The sequence below is a fragment of the Equus caballus genome, chromosome 12, assembly GCF_041296265.1.
Source record: "Equus caballus isolate H_3958 breed thoroughbred chromosome 12, TB-T2T, whole genome shotgun sequence".
In the NCBI taxonomy this organism is placed as follows: Eukaryota; Metazoa; Chordata; class Mammalia; order Perissodactyla; family Equidae; genus Equus; species Equus caballus.
In genome coordinates this window covers 16,085,013-16,105,099 of record NC_091695.1, presented here as the reverse complement: position 1 = coordinate 16,105,099, position 20,087 = coordinate 16,085,013, and the positions used below count along the sequence as shown (strand labels likewise).

The 20,087-nt window shown below is 38.4% G+C and overlaps 1 protein-coding gene and 1 pseudogene across 1 annotated transcript; one reads left to right on the top strand and one right to left on the bottom strand.

Moving 5' to 3' along the window:
- Positions 1 to 1,216: 1,216 nt before the first annotated feature.
- Positions 1,217 to 7,827, bottom strand: LOC138916608 (olfactory receptor 4B1). Its single transcript, XM_070229555.1, has one exon. The coding sequence runs from the start codon at positions 4,960 to 4,962 to the stop codon at positions 4,033 to 4,035; it is 930 nt and encodes a 309-aa protein (XP_070085656.1). The 5' UTR covers positions 4,963 to 7,827; the 3' UTR covers positions 1,217 to 4,032.
- A 4,078-nt stretch (positions 7,828 to 11,905) lies between these two features.
- Positions 11,906 to 20,087, top strand: part of LOC138916589 (olfactory receptor 4S2-like) — a 29,050-nt pseudogene continuing 20,868 nt past the window's right edge.

The following is a 20,087-nucleotide window of genomic DNA, read 5'->3' as shown; positions in this document are numbered from 1 at the left end:
ATTAAATAAAATTAAAAATTCAGTTCTCCAGTCATGCTAGGCATATTTCAAGTACTAATTAGCCTCATGGCTAAGAACTACCATGCGTTAGCATAGATATAGGACATTTCTATCATCACAGAAACTTCTATTAACAATGCTGATCTAGACCACAGGAACTTAAGAAAGCAGAATGTTTACCTAAAATGTAAGCCCCACGTAGGCAGGGACCTTCTGTGTCTCATGTACCTCTGTGTGTCCCTAAAACTTAGAACAATGCCTGGCACATACTACATGCTCATTAAGTCTTGTTGAATGAATTATTAAATGAATCTAAAAGCCCTGAAATGAGTGATTGATTAAGAAAATTATGCTACAACTGGACTTTGAATACTACCACACAATTATAAATCTTTTATGAAAATTTTTAATTGCTCTGGAAATTGGTATGTAATACACTGCCTGAGAATATATGCCAGTACTTACATCCATTCTTCCCTTCCTCTTTAGGAAAAGAACATAACTCTGATTTTTAAAGACAATTCCACACAGAATAAAGATTATAGTTGCCAGTCTGCTTTGCAATTAAGGGTTCCTAAGTGATTACTTTCAATCAAATAAGATGAGAGCAAAATTGCTGTGTGGCACTTTTGGGAAACCTCTTAAAAGGGAAAGTGACCAGTTTATCTTCCTTCCTTCCTCTTTACTTCTTCTTGGAATATAGATGAAATGCTAGAGTGGTGTTGTGCAATATGCATCTAATTGCCACATGCAGTATGTAAATTTAAACTTATCAAAATTCAAGTAATATGTAAAATCCAGTTCCTTGGTTTAACTAACCACATGTCAACTACTCATTTCACTACCCTATTGGACAGCACAGACATAGAACATCTCCAGCACAGCATAAAGCTCTACTGGACAGCACTCATATGGAGCACTGGCAGCCCTTTGAGGTCATGAGGTTGAAGCTACAGACTGAAGATGGCAGAGTGTAGATTTCTGATAACATTGTTGGACCTCCACAACGGTGCTGGATTTTTCATCTCTGTACTTTTGTAATTCTATCTCATAAGTTGGGATTTTTCTGTTATATGCCATCAAACCTTACCTAAAAGGAGACAAATAATAAATGGGGGAAAAAATACAAATTGTTTATGCAAGGTAGCTTGCAGCATGTTACCAGTTTTTCTTTAATGAGATTACATTATGTTTATTGCCTAAAACATTACATTTTTTTAATGCTATGACAGAATCAACAAGAGAGAAGTAGCTACATGGTCTCCAATGCTAAATGGTATAATTAGATTGTTACTACTTCTGTGGCTTGAGTAGGCATTTTTAAAACGTTACAACACTCTCTGTCTCTTAAAGCAATGGGAAAAATGCTTCCCTTTGGTTCCTGTGTGTTTCCAGTGAGACCAGAACAAAATGAGTAATTAGCTCTCAATAGACCTACCGATTCTCCACCCTCAGTAGGTGAGGTAATCCCAGAGAATTTTGACAGTGCAGTTACAGTAGATATTATCTGCCCACGCAGTATCCAATGACTCAGAGCTCATTGATGATGTTCTTTCCATAGCTCTCAGGGAGGAAACCAAACGTGCACATGAGTAAGGGGCTCCTGTCCCAGTCTACACCCTGAAGGCCTACCCTGCTGCAATACAAGTAAGGCATCCAGAGAAAGGGAGGGTAGCTCCACTGAGTTTAGCTCCAGACCTGATTGCCCTAAAGTACACATTGACGGAATATAAGTACATTCAGCATAAAAGATAATGGGGAGGCTGTGTTACAGTTGATATCTATTTAACAAATATTTATTTAGCACCTACAACATGGCAGGTACTGTATGAGGCACTCGAAAGCAATTAAACAACAGAGAATGTTCAGCTGAAAGAAGTCTCAAAACAGAAGGATTGAATGGCCTTCAAACACTTGAAAGCCTTTTGGGGTGCAATCAAGGCCTATTTTGAGTAGCTCAAAAGGACTAAAAGAAGACCTATGTGTGGACAGACATACTGTTCTCGTGTAAAATAAAATTAATCACCAGTAGTAATGATAATGATGATGATGGTGATATTTATTGAGTCCACATCACAACTCTATACTATGTTCTTTACTAAAACTTTTACATGTATATTATCTTATTTAATATTCAGAATAATCTTATGAAGTTCATACTACTTTTAATCTTATTGTACTTCTGCAACAACAGGTGCTCAGAGAAGTTAAGCAGCTTGGATCTTGGGGTGTGGCTGAGAGGCAGTTGGAACAGCCTGATGAATTTCAGAGCCTGAGCTCTTCATATTTAAACAATAAGAGAAGTGCTCCACACTGTGAAATGGATTCAGAAAGAATCAGTAAGAACTGATCTAGAAAGGATTCCCCATGGGCCTGAAGGGTTGTTTGTTCAGCAAGCACTTAGGAAGCACCAGCTATCTATGTGCATGATATTTAGAGCTGCAAAGAAGGAGGTTAGTGGATGGTCCTGCCCTTGAGAGGTTACAGTCTACTGAGAGAGAAGCACACGTTAAATAATACAATCAAAGTGATAAGGGCAATGAGAAAAGTATGTAAAAATAACCATGCACAGGAGACACAAATTCAAGCCAAGGAGGAGGGAGGACAGAGAAGGCCTCATAAGAGAGATGAGTTTAATCTAGGACATGAAGGATACGTAGGATTTTGCCATAAGGAAAGAGGTGGTAAAGCCATTCCACGTAGAAGTGGTATTTACTAAGGGAATATTGATGGCCATCCATGGCCATAATTACTGGGGACACCAAGGGAAGTGGGAAGATTTCCTGTTCCCTTTAAAACCACTATTCATCTATCTGCTCAACCTAAGCACTAAGGAGAAAGAGAAAAGTCCCTAAGGCCTATAGCACAACTGTGATGCCCCATCCTTCTACAAGGAAGCTGCTTGCAGTACTTCATCTGATCCTCAAGGAGAGGTGGAAGGACTGAGGGCAAATGCAAAGCCATTCTGTGTAATTCCAAAGCCAGCAAGTTCCAATTTTTCAATATTCTCTAAATTGTTCACAATGATATGGGGTGTTCACAATGATGAGAGGTGAAACAACATTGTAGACACAGACTGTCTCATTTCACTTCACCAAGAAACACCAATAGGCATGAAAAGATATGGACTTGGCATGTTCACTTAGAATAAAGGACAGAGTCTGGAGTAGAAACATACATGGACAGTATTTCCTTCCACTGCATTCTTCAATTTAAGCCTAAAAGCATTTTCTACACTCTGTGGTTTTTTTTACATCTGATTAAGCTAAAAGAGATATCCTTTTTGTTAAAAAGGTTGACTTGATCTTTCCCTGTTGATAGCTAGGATCTATGGCATTTTGATATTTCGCTGTTGTTCAGGGAAGTTGAACATTGCAAGAGGACTCACAGAGACTTAAGGACTATCTTTTGTGCCAACATGTCACAAGAAGTAAAATTGCTCCAGGGATTTTTCAAATACTTGTGATCAAATAGTCTATGGTACAAGATGCCAAGAACCAACCAGGAGAATAGAAAAATTTATGCACTCAATTTTCAAAGATGCTCTTGTCCACATTGGAAGAGAACAGATTGGTACCCTCATCCAAAATATCCACCAATAATTCTTCTATTTGGTTTCCTTTCTTAATGAAATCTAGGTTGTTATCATGAGGGAGATTGAACAAAGGGAGGAAAAGGAAGGAAGGAAGGAAGAAGAAAGGAAAGAAGAAAGCATGGATGGTGGTCACAGGAAGAAGTGAATAACATACAAAATATTTGTCAAGATGTTCTCCTTTGCATTTGCACTTAGTTTGAGTCTTCATGTTACCTAATACCAGTATATTGTTGGATATCATCGAGCCAGTCTGACCTCTGTCCCTTGGAACACTAGATAAACATAGCATAGTCTTTGGTTACTAAGGAAAATCACATCAGCAGTTACGTTAAGTCCTTATATTTGTTTCCGCCATGTGTGAATGTCCCACTAAAATCAAAATCCATTTCAAGAACAGAGAATAATCAGACACACATTTTTTATTCACTTTCACATTTTCACTCCATCCCTACGTTTTCCTTTTTGCCCCTCAACCTCCTCATGGCCATTTTCACCTCAGCATTTCTGAGTGTGTAGATGATGGGGTTCAGCATTGGGGTGATGACAGTATAGAACACAGCCACTAGTTTGTCCTCAGTGAAGGTGGAGGAGGGTCGCATGTAGAAGAAGATGGCAGGTCCGAAGAACAAGATGACCACTGTGATGTGAGAGGCACAGGTAGAGAGGGCTTTGCGCTTTCCCTCTGCAGAATGGTTCCTCACGTTGACCAGGATGACAATATAGGATGTCACCAAGATGAGGAAGGAGCACAAAGCAATTAAGCCACTATTGGCCAACACAATAACCCCCTCCACAAAGGTGTCAGTGCAGGTAAGCTTGAACAATGGCTGGAGATCACAGAAGTAGTGGTCAATCACATTGGGACCACAGAAGGGCAATTGGATGGTGATGAGAATCTGAATTATGGAGTGAACAAAGCCTCCCAGCCAGGAACCAGCCACCAGTACTTGACACACTTGGTGGCTCATAATGTTCATATAATGAAGAGGCTTGCAGATGGCCACATAGCGGTCATAGGCCATCACCACAAGCAGGAGGATCTCAGTGACTCCAAAGAAGTGGAAGAAGAATATCTGAGCCAGACAGCCCTCCAGGGAGATGGTTTTAATCTTGGCAAGTAAGTCTGTGATGAATTTAGGGACAACCGTAGAGGAGTAACTGATCTCCACCAGAGACAGCTGGCTTAGGAAGAAGTACATGGGGGAATTGAGACTTTTGCTGATGCTAACCGTCAGAACGATGAGGCCATTGCCCACCACTGTGGCCAAGTACACAATGAGAAATGCCACAAAACACACTCTCTGCACATCTGGATCCCGGAAAAGGCCAGTGAATATTAACTCAGTCACGTTATTTGTACTGGCCATGGATTTCACTTGAAGAAGTCAGATCTCAGAGAAGAGCCCTGTGACAAAACAAATACAATCATAACACCAATTTTTCATGTTTATTTAACATTTGCCTATTGATGGAACCCTTTCACATGTAACATCTGACTGATTTATTTATTTGTTTGTTTGTTAATATAGCAAATGTTTATCCATTCACTGCACAATAGCCCACCCCATGCAAGACACTATTCAATCTACCTCACAAAAACTCTGTCATCCCCAAATCCCAAGTGAGAAAACTGAGACTCAGAGAGGTTATGAACTAGCCAAGGCCCCCATTAAGAAATGAATGCAGGTGCTGGCCCCGATGCGCAGCGGTTAAGTTCGCACGTTCCACTTCTCGGCAGCCCGGGGTTCGCCGGCCCAGATCCCGGGTGCGGACATGGCACCGCTTGGCACACCATGCTGTGGTAGGCATCCCACATGTAAAAAATGTAGAGGAAGATGGGCACGATGTTAGCTCAGGACCAGGCTCCCTCAGCAAAAAGAGGAGGACTGGCACTAGTTAGCTCAGGGCTAATCTTCCTCAAAAAAAGAAAGAAAAAAAAAGAAATGAATGCAGAACAAGAACCAGATCATTTCATTCAAAGTAGTATGTTATTTCAAGTATACCACACTGAAAAAATAATCAACACTTTCAGTATTAATAAGCATCCATATTAATTACTAACAATTCTCTTGTTCTCAGTGTTTTCTCATCATGCCTTTGTTTTAGAAATTCTCAAATGATCTTCTCCTCCTGGATCCCTCGTTTCCTCCAATTATTTCCCAGAAATGCCAATCTCATTAATATTTCTGCCTTTCTAAAGAGTGTCTTCAATATTTTCCTTACATGAACTATATAAAGTTTCTGAATTCTATCAGGCCTTATGATTTTGCCCAATCCCACAGTTTCATAAATTTTTACAAACATTTTGAGAAAATTTTGACACCCGGGACCAAATGGACATGTAGAAGTTGTTAAGAATATAGCTCACTCTCAAACAATAATTCAAACATAACATATGGGGATTCGCCAGTCAGCTTGTTTCTGCCTTCCAGTCTTACCACCATTGGCAAACATTTTTGTTAGCAGCAGGTGAGGATTTATTTTAATTCAATTCTTTGACCAAATGTTTTATTAAGCACCTACTATATGCCTATGCGATTCAGGACACATGAAGGAAGAAAGAAAGATGGCTTTTGCTCTCAGGAAGCTTGAAAAGTCATGCAACTTAACAGCACATTTATAAAATGAGGCAGAGAAAAATCTCAAGACTTTTCTCTGCTTTTAAAACTACTTTGAAATATTCCTTATTCCTCTTATTTTCCCTTCTTCCACTTGTGCTTCAATACTGAAATAGATTAAATACCTCCCCTGGCCAACTTTTCTCCTCATGAGAATTTGAAGACATTCACTAGTTGAAAAAGTGCTAAGAGAATCCTCAGCAAGTCACCTCGCTAAAACCAGAGAAGAAAAGGGGGATTGCATGGAATAAAAGAAGGGCACCCAAGAAGAATGACTGAACAAGAGAGAGGAAACCAGATGGGGCTCCCTTATTGGTGCAGAGGAATGTAAACAAGACATCAAGAACCAACCAAAGAGGCTGTGCTATAGTTTGGCAGTCTGAAGGAAACTAAAGCATGTGGTTACCTGATGGTCACCATTTTCATTGTCATTCCAAGAACCACAACAGCAGACACTGCTGCCCTTTATTCAGTATCCATTGTGTGCTGGACTGTGGTAAGCACTTTACAGTCGTTCCCTCATTTAATTCTCCCTGTTCTACTTTGAGGTAACTAATTGATAGATGAGGAAATTGCAGTTCAGAGAGGTTAAGTAACTTGCCCAAATAAATATTGCTTGTAAGTGATTGAGCCAAGGCTGAAACCCATGCCTATCTCAAATGGAAGGGAAAGCCTCCATGCCTCAGCCAGAGGAGAAAGGGGTGAGGCCCTCCCATACCTGAGAGAAATGATATCAAGACCACTGGTTGGTACAAAACCTACCCAAATCCATTTATTATACCTTCCCTGTGAATAGCAGGAACATTCCAGGAAACTGCAAGTTATTGGGAACGTGTCAGTGCTACCATCTCTGGAACATGAGAGATGAAGAAGCTATGTGGGATACTGAGCAGAGTGTGAGGAATGGGGATCTCCCTTTCTTCCTCCATCCCATGGTAGGGATTCGTACAGAGGTGAGAGCCGCAGCTGGTGAGACTGGGCTATGGAATCTGTCATTATCTCCCAGCAGGGGTGACTGACAGAACTCCTCTTCACACCTAGTCTTACAGCAGCACCACCATTCTCCCTGGCCCTCAGGCTGGAAACCTTAGAGTCAACTCTAACTCATGCCTCTCCTGCATTTCCCATATTTACACAATCCCCACATGCTGTGGATATTACCAGTTCCTTCCTCTGTCTTCCTGGAGCCTCCATCTTCAGGTGGGATATAAGCTCATGTGAGGATGACCGCAGCCTTTATGTGCTCCAACCGTCTCCAGGTGTCTCCAGTCTTCATCTCCCCACTTTATTCTTTATACTGAAGTCGAAATTCTTACTGAGTCTCCCTCTGCTTGGATCACTCAGAAACCACCACTGTCTCCCAGTTTCCTGGAAATCAGGCCTAAATTCCTCTATCTGACTTTTAGAACCTTCCAAAGTACTTCCCCATATTCCTTCAAACCAATGTTACTGGCCACTAAACAACACGTCATTGTTCTATTGAGAGGTCTCCTCACCTTCTCATGAACACAACTGTTACCCACCACAAGAGCATCCCTTTTATTTTTCACATTACACCGTGAGCCTGCCTCTCTTTGCCTCTCTCTCCAAGTCCTACCCACTCTATAATGTCCATTGTCTAGGAAACGTTGCCTGGTTCCTTCAACATTAGTTCATTTATCTCAGCTTTCAACACTGGAAATTTAAGTGATCTTTCTGTTAAATACAGTAAGACACAGAGTATTCAGCCCATAGCGAGCCTTCAATAAATGCAAGTTATTATTATTATTATTATTTCTATACTGTTAAAATGCAAATTTGAACAAGTTATGCATTGACTTGAAATTTATCAATGGTTTCCCCTTGCCTACAAGATTAAATCCAACAGTATTAGCACAGCGCATAAGAACTGGAGCTTGTTCATTTATCTAGCTTCAATTGTCATCACATTTCCTGGAGCCTACATTCCAGCTCTTCTGAAATATATATCATTCTTCCAAACTTGCTCTTTACATATATTGTTCCCTCTGCATGATATTACATGTAAAAGCCTAGGTAGATAAGTGATGGTCTGGACCCTAACTAGGTAGAATTTTATCCCCTGACATAAAGCCTCAGAGACAGAAATCTGAAAAGAACAAAATAATAAAGTGATAGAGAGCCTGGAAAACCTATTGCTGTGAGCTCATATTCACATCACAAGGGCATCCTTTCCATGACTCACTCTGGACCTTCAAGTGGTACTTCACGGAATCCCAGAATGTGAATACCAAAAAGAACTTTAGGACACCTTCCCTCCAATCCTCTCCTTTTTACACAGGCAGAAACTAAGGCTCAGGGAGGGAAAGTGATTCACCCTAGATCACACAGCGATTTGTAGCCTTTCATTTTCAGTCAACCTGAGAAAACCTCTGGGTATGGCATTCCCTACCTTGTTTGGGGAATGCTCAGTCTTAGAGCAAGGAGTTGAACGTGAAGTTTCTTCTCTTTAGGCTCAGGAAAAATTGCCTCTTCGTTGTGAGAGCTTGTCACTTAAAGGGATATCCTGGGCTGAGGAGACTGTAGGGTTGTGCCCTGGAACACAGGATGCTTTCTTCACAACAAAACTCTTCCACCAGGCTCCTTCCTCTGCATCGAAGGCCCCCAGTGGGCTAAGCCACTTCATCAGGGGAAACCAAATAAACTTTAGAGCTGAAAGGAAATTTGTAGACCATTAATCCAATCTCCTTAGTTTACAGATGGAGCAACTAAGGGCCAGAGTTTAGCTGACTTCTCACACAGATAGTTTTTGGTCAAGTTGCTGAGGTACTGTCTCCATGATACCAAGATTCCTTTCTAGTGATTTTGATTTTGTGATCGTTATTGCCAGTTAACAGTGTTAATCTTGCTTCCACACAACAAAATTTCCTGGTTTCTGTGATCTATTAGAAAATTAACAGCCTATGGTGGTGTGGAGAAGTCACAAAGGGAAGGATTCAGGAAATCAGTCCCAAGGCCAATCTCTAGATCAGTCGTTTAGAAACAGAAAAGCAGCTACAGAAAACAACTAATGAGGGAGTGTCAGGTCCTGTTTTTCAGTTTAGAAAACCCACTCATTTGCTAGAAGACTGAGGATTGTTTTTCAATATCAACATGCTTGAACTATTTAAAATAAATTGAACCACAAGCTGTGATCAAGGGACCTAATTCCCCATGGAATTTCTTGTCTCCAGTGTGAAACTTTGCCAAGAAACTGTGAGTTAGGAAAAGGTTCAAAATGTGTTTCAATTTATTTAGTTAGAGAACTTTGAGAAATTAAAAACATCCAGTAATTACGACATTAGGAGTATTTTTTGCCCCAATTTTCTGGGTCACCACGGGAGTATGAGACTGAAGGGAGAAGAAAAGAGAGATCCAGGGGAAGGGGCTGCCAGCTGGGTGACTTTAGGCAAGTCCCTTCATCTCTACAATCTGCAATTCTACAGACATAAAATGTCAGAATGAGACTAGATTATCTTTCATGTCCCTTCTCACTCTAGCATTCTATGCTTCAACATCACTTCGACTATGACGCCTTGAACACCCCATAAGTGATGATGATGATAGTGATGACAATCCCGGGAACAGTAATTGTCATTTACTGATTACCTGCTATGTGCCAGGCACTACGCCAGAAATTTTGCAGCCATTGTCTCTAATAGTCACAGCAATATTGCAAGGCAAATTTTCTTATTGTGCATTTTTTTGTTTCTTCCATAGCATCTGTTTTCCTCTATTCCTGTCAAAACTACTCAGATTTTGCTTTGCAGGAACCACACCACCCCAGTCCCAGCCAAGTGATTTGGATGATATTGAGCACCTAGATGTAGGTCTCGACTGGCTTAAGCAGCTCTAATAAACCACCCACTGGCCAAAATATTGGTTGAGGGATGGAAAGTCACACAGTCAGAGAGACAGGGAGGCATTTGCTGGATTCACAGGCAAGAAGCATACTCTGTCTTAAGCAGAACCCATCAGAAGAGACAGAAACATTTGCTTAAATAGTTTTGAGTGAGTCTGTCTGGTCTAGAACCGCTGCAGCCACTTTGTGACAAAGGGACTCATGAGCTTCCAGAGGGCCGCCACGTGAGAGTAGAAAAGTAGTCAGCGTGGCCAAGGGACGAGCGTCAAGAAGAAAAGAAACCGGGCAGTGGTAACATTCGAGCCACTGCAGCAAGTCTCACCTGGAGCCCGCCTTACCTCAGGAATTTCAGTTACATGAGTGCATTCCCTTTCAAAGTACACACAATAGGATTTTTTGTCAGTTGAATTGTAAAAACTTCCAACTGGTACAATATTATTATTTTGATCTTACAGTTGGGATTCTGAGTCTGGAAGAAGCTACCTATTTATGCAAGGTTACCCAGCAGCTGGGTTTATAGCTATCCTCTCTCTACTTCCCAAAAAATGTTGTGACAAAAAATGAGACCAGGGAGATGAAAATGCTGAAGTCCAAAAGTGGAAGATGTATTTAAACACAGTAATATACTCATAAACAGTGTTAGTGCTTATCTCTAGGCGTTGTATTATAAGTGTGGTTAGAATTTTTTCTTTATTATTGGTAGCTTCCAAATGTTTCTAAAATATCTATAATATTTATCTTTTAAAATTTTTTAAAAATTTTATCTTTTAAAAAATTATCTTTTTAAAAAACAATAGATTATTTCTAAAGGTTCAGGAAACACTCTCTACAAAATCAAAGAAAAACTGTCCTGGAAAAGAAAGGAAACAGAAATTTGTACTTCTAGAGATATCATAAACTTAAGCTCCAGATTTAAAGACTATTCTGAGCAAATTCAGGAAGTAAACATAATTTAAAATTTCATAGGATTCTTCATTATGAGGTCATACTACTCACCGTTCCCTTCCACCCATACTTGTTTCTGGTAATTGCACACTGGTAAAAATATCAACCACAATAGTTTCATGAATTCTCTGAGCTGCATCATTCTCTAACTTTAATTACACATTGAAAAGTAGATGTCAATTCTTGGGGAAATATTGCAGATGCCATAAAGGATAGCTTTTGTACCCGTGAGGAAAGGGAACTTTTGGAACAAATTAATGGCACTTGCACACTAGTGAAGATATACCGCCATGACTAAAAATGATCTTCAAAAAATGTTTGGTTTTGAAAGAAAACATAGCATAATGGAAAGACCACTTCAGGAAAAAAATGTTTTCAGATTTTGTTTCCACCACTTAGTAGTTTTGCAACTTCAGAAAATTAATAGCTTTTAGTCTCAGTTTTCATATCTGTTAAATGGGGCTAATAATACATACCTTCAGGATTGTTAGAATGTGAAATGAAATAACCTGTCTTAAAATGTTTATCTAACACAATGCTTGATATATAGTGGTTGTTCCACAAATGTTAATTAGGATTTTTAAATTATTTACACCCATTCAAAGTATACGTCTTTGTGTCAAATTTTATAGGAGAAGGGGCACTAAATTAAAATCTAATCAGTAGCACTGAAAATGATTACCACTATTTCTTTTATAAAACAAAGAAGTGTCTGATAAAAAATATTTCTTCCTCCTCTTTGGTGGCAGGTGCTGCTCAAAACCTCTATTGTCTTTACTCCTTTCTATTCATGCCCACAGGAAAAATCACCTTCCCAGAATCCTTAGCAGCTAAACATGGCCATATGATCCAGGACTGGCCAATGAAATGTGAGCAAAGGTAACCGGTGGGGCTTTTGGAAGTTTTTTTAAAGAGGTCATGCGTAATTGGTATCCCCAGTCAGCACCTTGCTCTTCAGCCTTTACTCTTCTTCCTTCCTTCCTCTTCCTGCTACAGTGTGGATATGAGACTAAAGGAGAAGGAGCTATGTCTCTCTCACACTCAAGACCATGTCTAAGGAATTAATAGGAATTTTTTTTAACTATATACAAATAAAACTACTGTGAAAAAATCTGAAAAGGTAAATCAGAGTACTTCTACTGATACAAATACTGAAAATTCTCCACCACAAACACATTCACAAAGCTAAAGAAATCTGCACCATAGTACTCAAAGCTGAATTAAATATAGTCAAATAAACTTTTATGGATATGAAAATAAAACATTCAGTTAGAAATGCAATAAAATAGAAATGGATTTTAAAAATCAAAAAGTAGTGAAATGAGAGTTAATTAAGCTCAAGAAAAAGTAAAATAAAAATACAAAACCATGTCAGTAATTTTGGATTAGTTGTACATTTTTTATGATTCCCTTTTACCTTACTATTTGTTTATTATATATACTTCTTTTTAAAATATGTTAGTATTTGCCCTCTGATAAATAATATGCATTTTTAATTAATCACAGTCTACCTTTAAACATTTTTATACAACTTCACATTTATTCTAAGAACCAAACAACAGTATACTTTCAAATCTCCTGCACTTTTTGTGTTGTTTTCATATCATTTACTTTTACATATGCTATAAACCCACAATATATTGCCACCACTTTTGCTTTAGACAATTGCCTTTAAGAGAAACTAAGATAAGAAAAAGAGTCTTTATATTTACCCTTTTTTAACCATTCTGGAACTTTTCATTTCTTTGTGTACATCCAAGTTTCTATCAGATATCATATTCTTCTTGCCTGAAAAATGTTAATATTTCTTGTAGTATAGATCAGCTGGTATGAATTCTATAAGTTTTTGATTGTCAAAAAATCTTTACTTTACCTTTGTTTTTTAAAAATATTTTCCCTGACATAAAATTATGGCTTGGCAGGAGTTTTTACTTTACTAAATACTTTAAAGACATCACTCTATTTCCTTCTAGCTTGCACAGCTTCTGATGAGAAGTTTGCTGTAATTCATACCTTCTTTTTTTATATAATGTGTCTTTTTTCCCTGGATGCCTTCAAGATTTTCTCATTGTCTTTGATTTTCAGCAAGTGAAATATGATGTGTCAATGTGTGGTTTTACTTTTCATTTCTTTTTGTTATTGTTGTTTATCCTGCTTGTGTTCTCTGAGATTCTTGGATCCGTGATTTGATATATTTCATTATTTTTGGAAATTCTTAGTCATTATATTTTCACATATTTCTTTTGCTCTATTCTTTCTCTTTCAAGATTTTTGTTATTGTCCCAGAGTTACTGGATACTCTGTTCTTCAGGTTTTTTCCTGCTCTTTTTTCTGTTCATGTTTCAGTTTGGTAATTTATATTAACCTATCTTTAAGTCACTATGCTTTCCTTTGTTCTTTCAAGTCTACTGTTGAGCCAGGCCAAAGCATCTGTGATCTGTTACCATGTTTGTTATGACAGCCAAATTTTGACTTGTATCTTTGGTGGGTCTTGCATGGCAGATTTTACCATCCCTCCCCCAGCCAGAGAAGACCTTAAATGGCATTGGCATAGGAATCTGGGTCCAGGCCTTTTTGCCTACTCCTCCTCAATGGTAGAATATTCTTTTCTTTCACACTTCACCCTGCCCCAGTGGATCTTGACATGTACCCTGGGGCAAAAGGCACCTTCCTCAGAGGCCTAAAGCTTTTTTTCTAAGTGAGAAGGGTCTGAGTCAGGCTGTGTGTTTTTCCAACAATGGCAGCTGCTCTCCTCATCCAAGCCTGTATGACCAATGTAGATTTCCTCCAGTCTCTGCCCTACCCCCAATACTTCTCATAAACGCCTAGTGGGGGTCTCTATAGAGAAGATCCTGTGAGTGAGCATGAACTCCCTTTGTGTCTATGGCTCGCAGGCATTCTGTAGTCTCATGCTAGCCTACATTTGGCCATTAGGCAATTTATTTTTTTAAAACTTAGCTGTATTTTTCTTACCCAGTTCTGTTGCTCTTGGTATTTTTTCCTTTGATGCTCTCCCAATGAGCCAGTGCTTGTGTTCCATCTCTGCTTGGATGGATTTGTATTTCCACATTTCGGGATGTTTGGTTACTCTGCAACCTCAACACTCTGATAAGTTCAAAGAAGTCATGAATTTGTCATTTATCTAGATTTTTTTTCTGTTGATAGGCTAGGAACAACACCATTTCCAGTTTTCTACATCCTAGGCAAATCTAGAAAGTAGAAAGTCTAGAAATAAATCTTCAAAATGCTGTATGAAACTCAACAATGAAAAATTAGAAAACATCTTGAAAGCATTTAGAGAAATTAAAGACCTAAATAAATTGAGGGATATACCATTTAAGATTTGACCATTTAGGATCTAAGATTAGTAAAACGCTCAGTATTCCAAACGCGATCAATAGATTCATTGCAATTGAAAATAAAATCCCAGAAGATATTTTTATGGAAATTGACAAGCATATTCTCTAATGTGCATAAAAATGAAAAGGCCAAGTTAAACTACCTTTGAATAAGATCAAATTAGTAGACTTACACTACTGATGATCAAGAATTATTAAGGGGCTGGCTCCGTGGCCGCGTGGTTAAGTTCGCACGCTCTGCTGCGGCGGCCCAGGGTTCGGATCCTGGGCGCAAACATGGCACCGCTCGTCAGGCAACGTTGAGGCGGCGTCCCACATCCCGCAACTAGAAGGACCTGCAACTAAGATATACAACTATGTACCTGGGGGGTTGGGGCAATAAAGTAGAAAAAAAAAATAAAGATTGGCAACAGTTGTTAGCCCAAGTGTCAATCTTAAAAAAAAAAAAAAAGGATTATTAAGATTACAGTTATTAAGACAGCGATGGATGCAAAGATAGACAAATAGACCAATAGTGTAGTGTAGTCAAGAGGCAAATACATATTATATGTGAACATTCAATTTTCTCCCAATTGCACAGAAGAGCTACGGATAAAAAATAGGCTTTTAAATAAATGGTGATAGCTCAATTGAATATCCATATAAAAAAAATCTTTGACCCTCCCTCACAGAATGTCCAAAAATTCATTCCAGGTGGGTTTTAGATATAAATGTGAAAAACAAAAAAATAAAGCATCTAGATATTAATGTAAAAGAGTATCTTTATAAATTTGGAATAGGGAAGGATTTCTTTTCTTTCTCCAGTTACTAAGAAATAGTTCACATACATCACTGTGTAAGTTTAAGACATAGAGCATGATGGTTTGATTTACATATATTGTGAAATGATTAACACAGTAGGTTCAGCTAACATCCATCCTCTCATATATATACCATTAAAAGAAAAGAAAGAAAAAAACATTTTCCTTGTGATGAGAACTCTTAGAATTTACTCTCTTAACTTTCCTATCTATATTACAGCAGTGTTAGCTATAGTCATCACGTTGTAAGTTACATCACTAGTAGAGATCTTTCTTGACTCCTGATGGGGTTATGTCCCAATAAACTCATCATAAGTTGAAAATATCGTTAGTCAAAAATGCATTTAATATATCTAACCTACTGAACATCATAGCTTAGCCTAGCCTAACTTAAGCATGCTCAGAACATTACTTTAACCTACAGTTGGGCAAAATCATCTATGTTATAATAAAGTGTTGAATATCTCATGTAATTTATTGAATAATGTACCGAAAGTGAAAAACAGATTTGGTTGTTTACTGTTGTGATTGAGTGGCTGACTGGGAGCTGTAGCTTACTGCCACTGCCCAGCATCACAAGAGAGTATAGTACTGAATGTCACTAGCCTAGGGAAAGATCAAAATTCAAAGTACAGTTTCTACTGAATGTGTATCACTTTTGCACCATTGTAAAGTCAAAAAAATTGTAAATTGAACTATCATAAATTAGGGACGGTCTGTACTTAACTATTTTACAACTGGAAGTTTGTACTTTTCACCACATTTCTCCAATTCCCCTTGCCCCCACTCTTGGCCTCTGGTAACCACGAGTCTGATATCTTTTTTCTATGAGTTTCATTTTTTTTTTAGGTGCCACATATAAGTGAGATCATACAGTATTTGTCTTTGATTTATTTCACTTAGCATAATGCCTTCAAGGCCCATCCATGTTGTCACAAATGATAGGATTTCCTCATATTTTGTGGCTCAAAATTCTGCTGTAAATATATAGCACTTCTTTATCCATTCATCCATCAATGGACACAGGTTGCTTCCATGTTTTGGTCATTGTAAATAATGCTGCTATGAACATGCAGATATCTTTTCCAGTTAGTGTTTTCATTTCCTTTAGATATATTCCAGAAGTGGAATTTCTGGATGATATGGTAGTTCCATTTTTAGTTTTTTGAAAATCCTTCCGTACTGTTCTCCATAGTGGCTGTAGCAATTTACAATCCCATCAACAGTGCACAAGGGTTCCCTTTTCTCCACATCCACACCAACATTTGTTGCCTCTTGTCTTCCGCATCATGGCCATTAGAACAGGCATGAGGTGATATCTCATTGTGGTTTTAACTTGCATTTTTCTAATGACTAGTGATATGCATTTTTTCATGTAGCTGTTGGCCTTTTGTATATCTTCTTTGGAGAAACATCTATTCAGGTTCTTTGTCCATTTTTTAATTGGGCTATTTGTTTTTTTGCTATTGAGTTGTATGAGTTCTTTATATATTTTGGATTAACCCCTTATGAGATATATGGTTTGCAAATATTTATTCCCATTCCGTAAGTTTTCTTCTCACTTTGTTAATGGTTTCTTTTGCTGTGCAGAAGCTTTTTAGTTTGATGTAGTTTCACTTGTTTATTTTTAAAATAAAAAATAGTTGCCTGTCCTTTAAGTATCATATCCAAAACTTCACTACAAAGGCCCATGTCAGGGAGCTTTAAGCCTATGTTTTCTTCTAGGAGTTTTCATGGCTTCAGGTCTTACATTTAAGTCTTTAATCCATTTTAAGTTATTTTTTGTGAGTGGTATAAGATATGGGTCCAGCTTCATTCTTTTACAGGTGAATATCCAGTCATCCCAGTACCATTATTGAAAAGGCTATCTTTTCTCCTTTGAAATTCTTGGCTTCCTTGTCAAATGTTAGTTGACTATATAAGAATTTCTTAAAGAGGACACAAAAAGTACTATTGTCTTAGTCTTTTGGGCTGCTGTAACAAAATACCATAGATTGGGTAGATTATAAACAACAGAAATTTATTTCTCATAGTTCTGGATGATAGGATGTCCAAGACAAGGCACTGGCATATTCAGTGTCTGGTGAGGGCCCACTTTATGGTGCATATAAGGCATCTTTTTGATTTGTCTTCACATGGTGGAAGGGACAAGGTAGCTCTGTAGGGTCTTTCATGAGGACTCTGCCCTTATGACCTAATCACGTTCCAAAGTCCCCACTTCCTAATAACATCACCTTGAAGGTTAGAATTTCAACATATAAATTTTCAGGGGCAAAAATATTCAGTTCATAACAACTAACATCAACTAACATAATGGAAAAGATCAATAAATTATATTAAACTGAAAAGAACTTCTATTCATCAAAAAAGACCATGAAGGGGCCAGCTCTATGACCAAGTGGTTAAGTTCATGTGTTCCACTTGGGTGGCCCAGGGTTCGCCAGTTCAGATCCTGGGTGCAGACATAGCACCACTCATCAAGCTTTGATATGGCAGCATCCCACATAGAGGAGCTAGAATGACCTACAACTAGAATACACAACTATGTACTGGGCTTTGGGGAGGGAAAAAAAAGGAGGAAGATTGGCAACAGATGTTTGGTGAGGAGATGCCAATCTCCTCACCAAAAAAAAATACCATTTAGAGAGAGGGAAAAAAGGAAGCTACAAAATTAGGAGAGGAGATGATACAGAGGTAGAGATAGACACAGAGACGTAGATATAGATATGACAGGGTACTTTTACCCAGATTATATAATATCCAGATTATATAAAAAGAACCCCTACAAATCAATAAGAATAGATAAGTAACCCAAAAATGGGACCAAGGAAAAGGCACATCATAAAAAAACTAGCTAAATGGCATTAAAGTCATGAAAAAATGTTCAATATCAGCAAAATTCTAATTTAAAACAGTAAAATACATAGAATTTAGAATGCAGTTATCTCTTGGTATTTGAGGATAGGCAATGGGATGGGGTAAGGAAGGGACACACAGGTAGATGTAAGTTATTCATAATGTCTAACATTTGGGTTATGTTTTGGCTTATAAGTATTTATTTATTTATTAAACTAATTAATTAATTAATTAATACTGAAGTAGATCACGCGTGGAACAATGATAATAATGAGCCTCCATACAACAATTCATGCTTCAATTCAATTCAACTCAGGCCCTAAACACAAAACAAAAGAAACCATGGAATGCATATAAACTGTTTATAATAATGTAAGACATATACTAAGTTTTTAAACAGTGGAATCCATTGTTATTAGATTAAAGAATGGATGTCAGACAGGAAATCCAGGGTGATCCACCTCCAGTGACCATAAAAGCCAGAGGAATCCATTCTGAGAAGCCCTCCCCAAGTGGGCCCCCACACTTGACCAACGCAGCAGGAAAACTTACATGTATCCTTGGTGAGAAGTTTCAGCAGAGGAAGCAACTTAGAAGGCTCATGGGAGCTCATTACTGAGGAGAACCACAGAGAGCACAGCATCAACTGGGCATCAAGGGGCTTTTCTTTCTCCTTCCCCAGCCATAGAATTCAGATTTGAAAGAGACTTTGGCCAAGACTCTTGACTGGATTGACACTGAGCTGAGGGAAAACTCTGGATCTCTGGGAGAGAGTAAGTTAACCTTCGGAATTGATCCCAAAGTCACATATTTCTATCGTATTTACTCTCTGTCCTTGCTGATAACTAAGCACCTGCCAAAAACTTAACAATGTAAAACTTCACTTTGCTTCAGGCTCCAAAACAAATAGCTTCTCCTTTGTGACCCAGGCAGCAATTCTAAGGAATAAATGGGGACAGACTATTTTTCAAAGCAACATACAGAAATCTAAGACGATTGGAATAGGAGTAGTGTTTGGACGGGTCATGGCTGGGTAGAGCATTTGTAGGACCCAGAAGTAGGAAAATGATGGGAATATTTACATACTCTCCGGGTAAGTGAAGTCACTTTTATCACCTTTCTTTTTTGCTTTATGTTTCCCACCTTTATGATATGCAGGATAAAAATAAGAAAACTAACATTTTTTAAGAACTTCCTGTGGACCAGACACTGTGCGAAGCTTGATATACATTAGCTATTTTAATTCTCATATCCACTGCATGAGGCAGGATTTATTTAGCCCTATTTTACAGATGTGGACAACGATTAAATAGGTAAAATTACTTGGTCAGTGCCACACAACTGGTAATTGGTGTGGCCAGAGGTTGAAAATCCAGCTCTATATAGTAAGAGTTTGTGCCTTTAACAAATTTTCTATGTTAGAAAATGGGCAGTGCTAAAACCAAGTTATCTAGAAAGATTCATAAACCAGTAACTCTATTTCCTTTCTCCCTCTCTCCCTCCTGCCTTCAAAGTTCACTGAGTCCTAATGTGTATGCTAGTCTCAGGGCCAAGTGCTTGGGATCCACACAAATAAGAATGGTTTCTGCATTTAAGTAGCACACAGTCTATAGTGGGAGACACACAAGTAGCCTAAAAAGTCGGAGATTTTAAGTACTATAGAAATAAACAGAGGATACTTAAAGGGGTCAAGAAATGCCTCTACTGCAGACTTTTGGAAACCCACCTCTTTCAGGAAAAATCTGCTGACAAATTTTTTCAGTGATGCAGCATTTAATCAAGGCATTGGAATTTAGCATTTGGTGAAGCCTAAGGCTTCATCTTAGATTTTGCCTTCTTCCTTATTCAACTACAGGTTAAAAGGTACTAGTGCTTTTCAGAATGTGAAATAACCCATGCCTAGTCCCAGCACCATATGGCAGGTGGCAATGGAGGGAGGGAGGGCGAGATGAAGGATCCTACTGAGTCCCAGACTCTGACAGGAGAAATAGGAGAATTTGAATATTCCTCTCCACAATCTGAACCATTTTCTAAGACTATACCCATCCTATACCA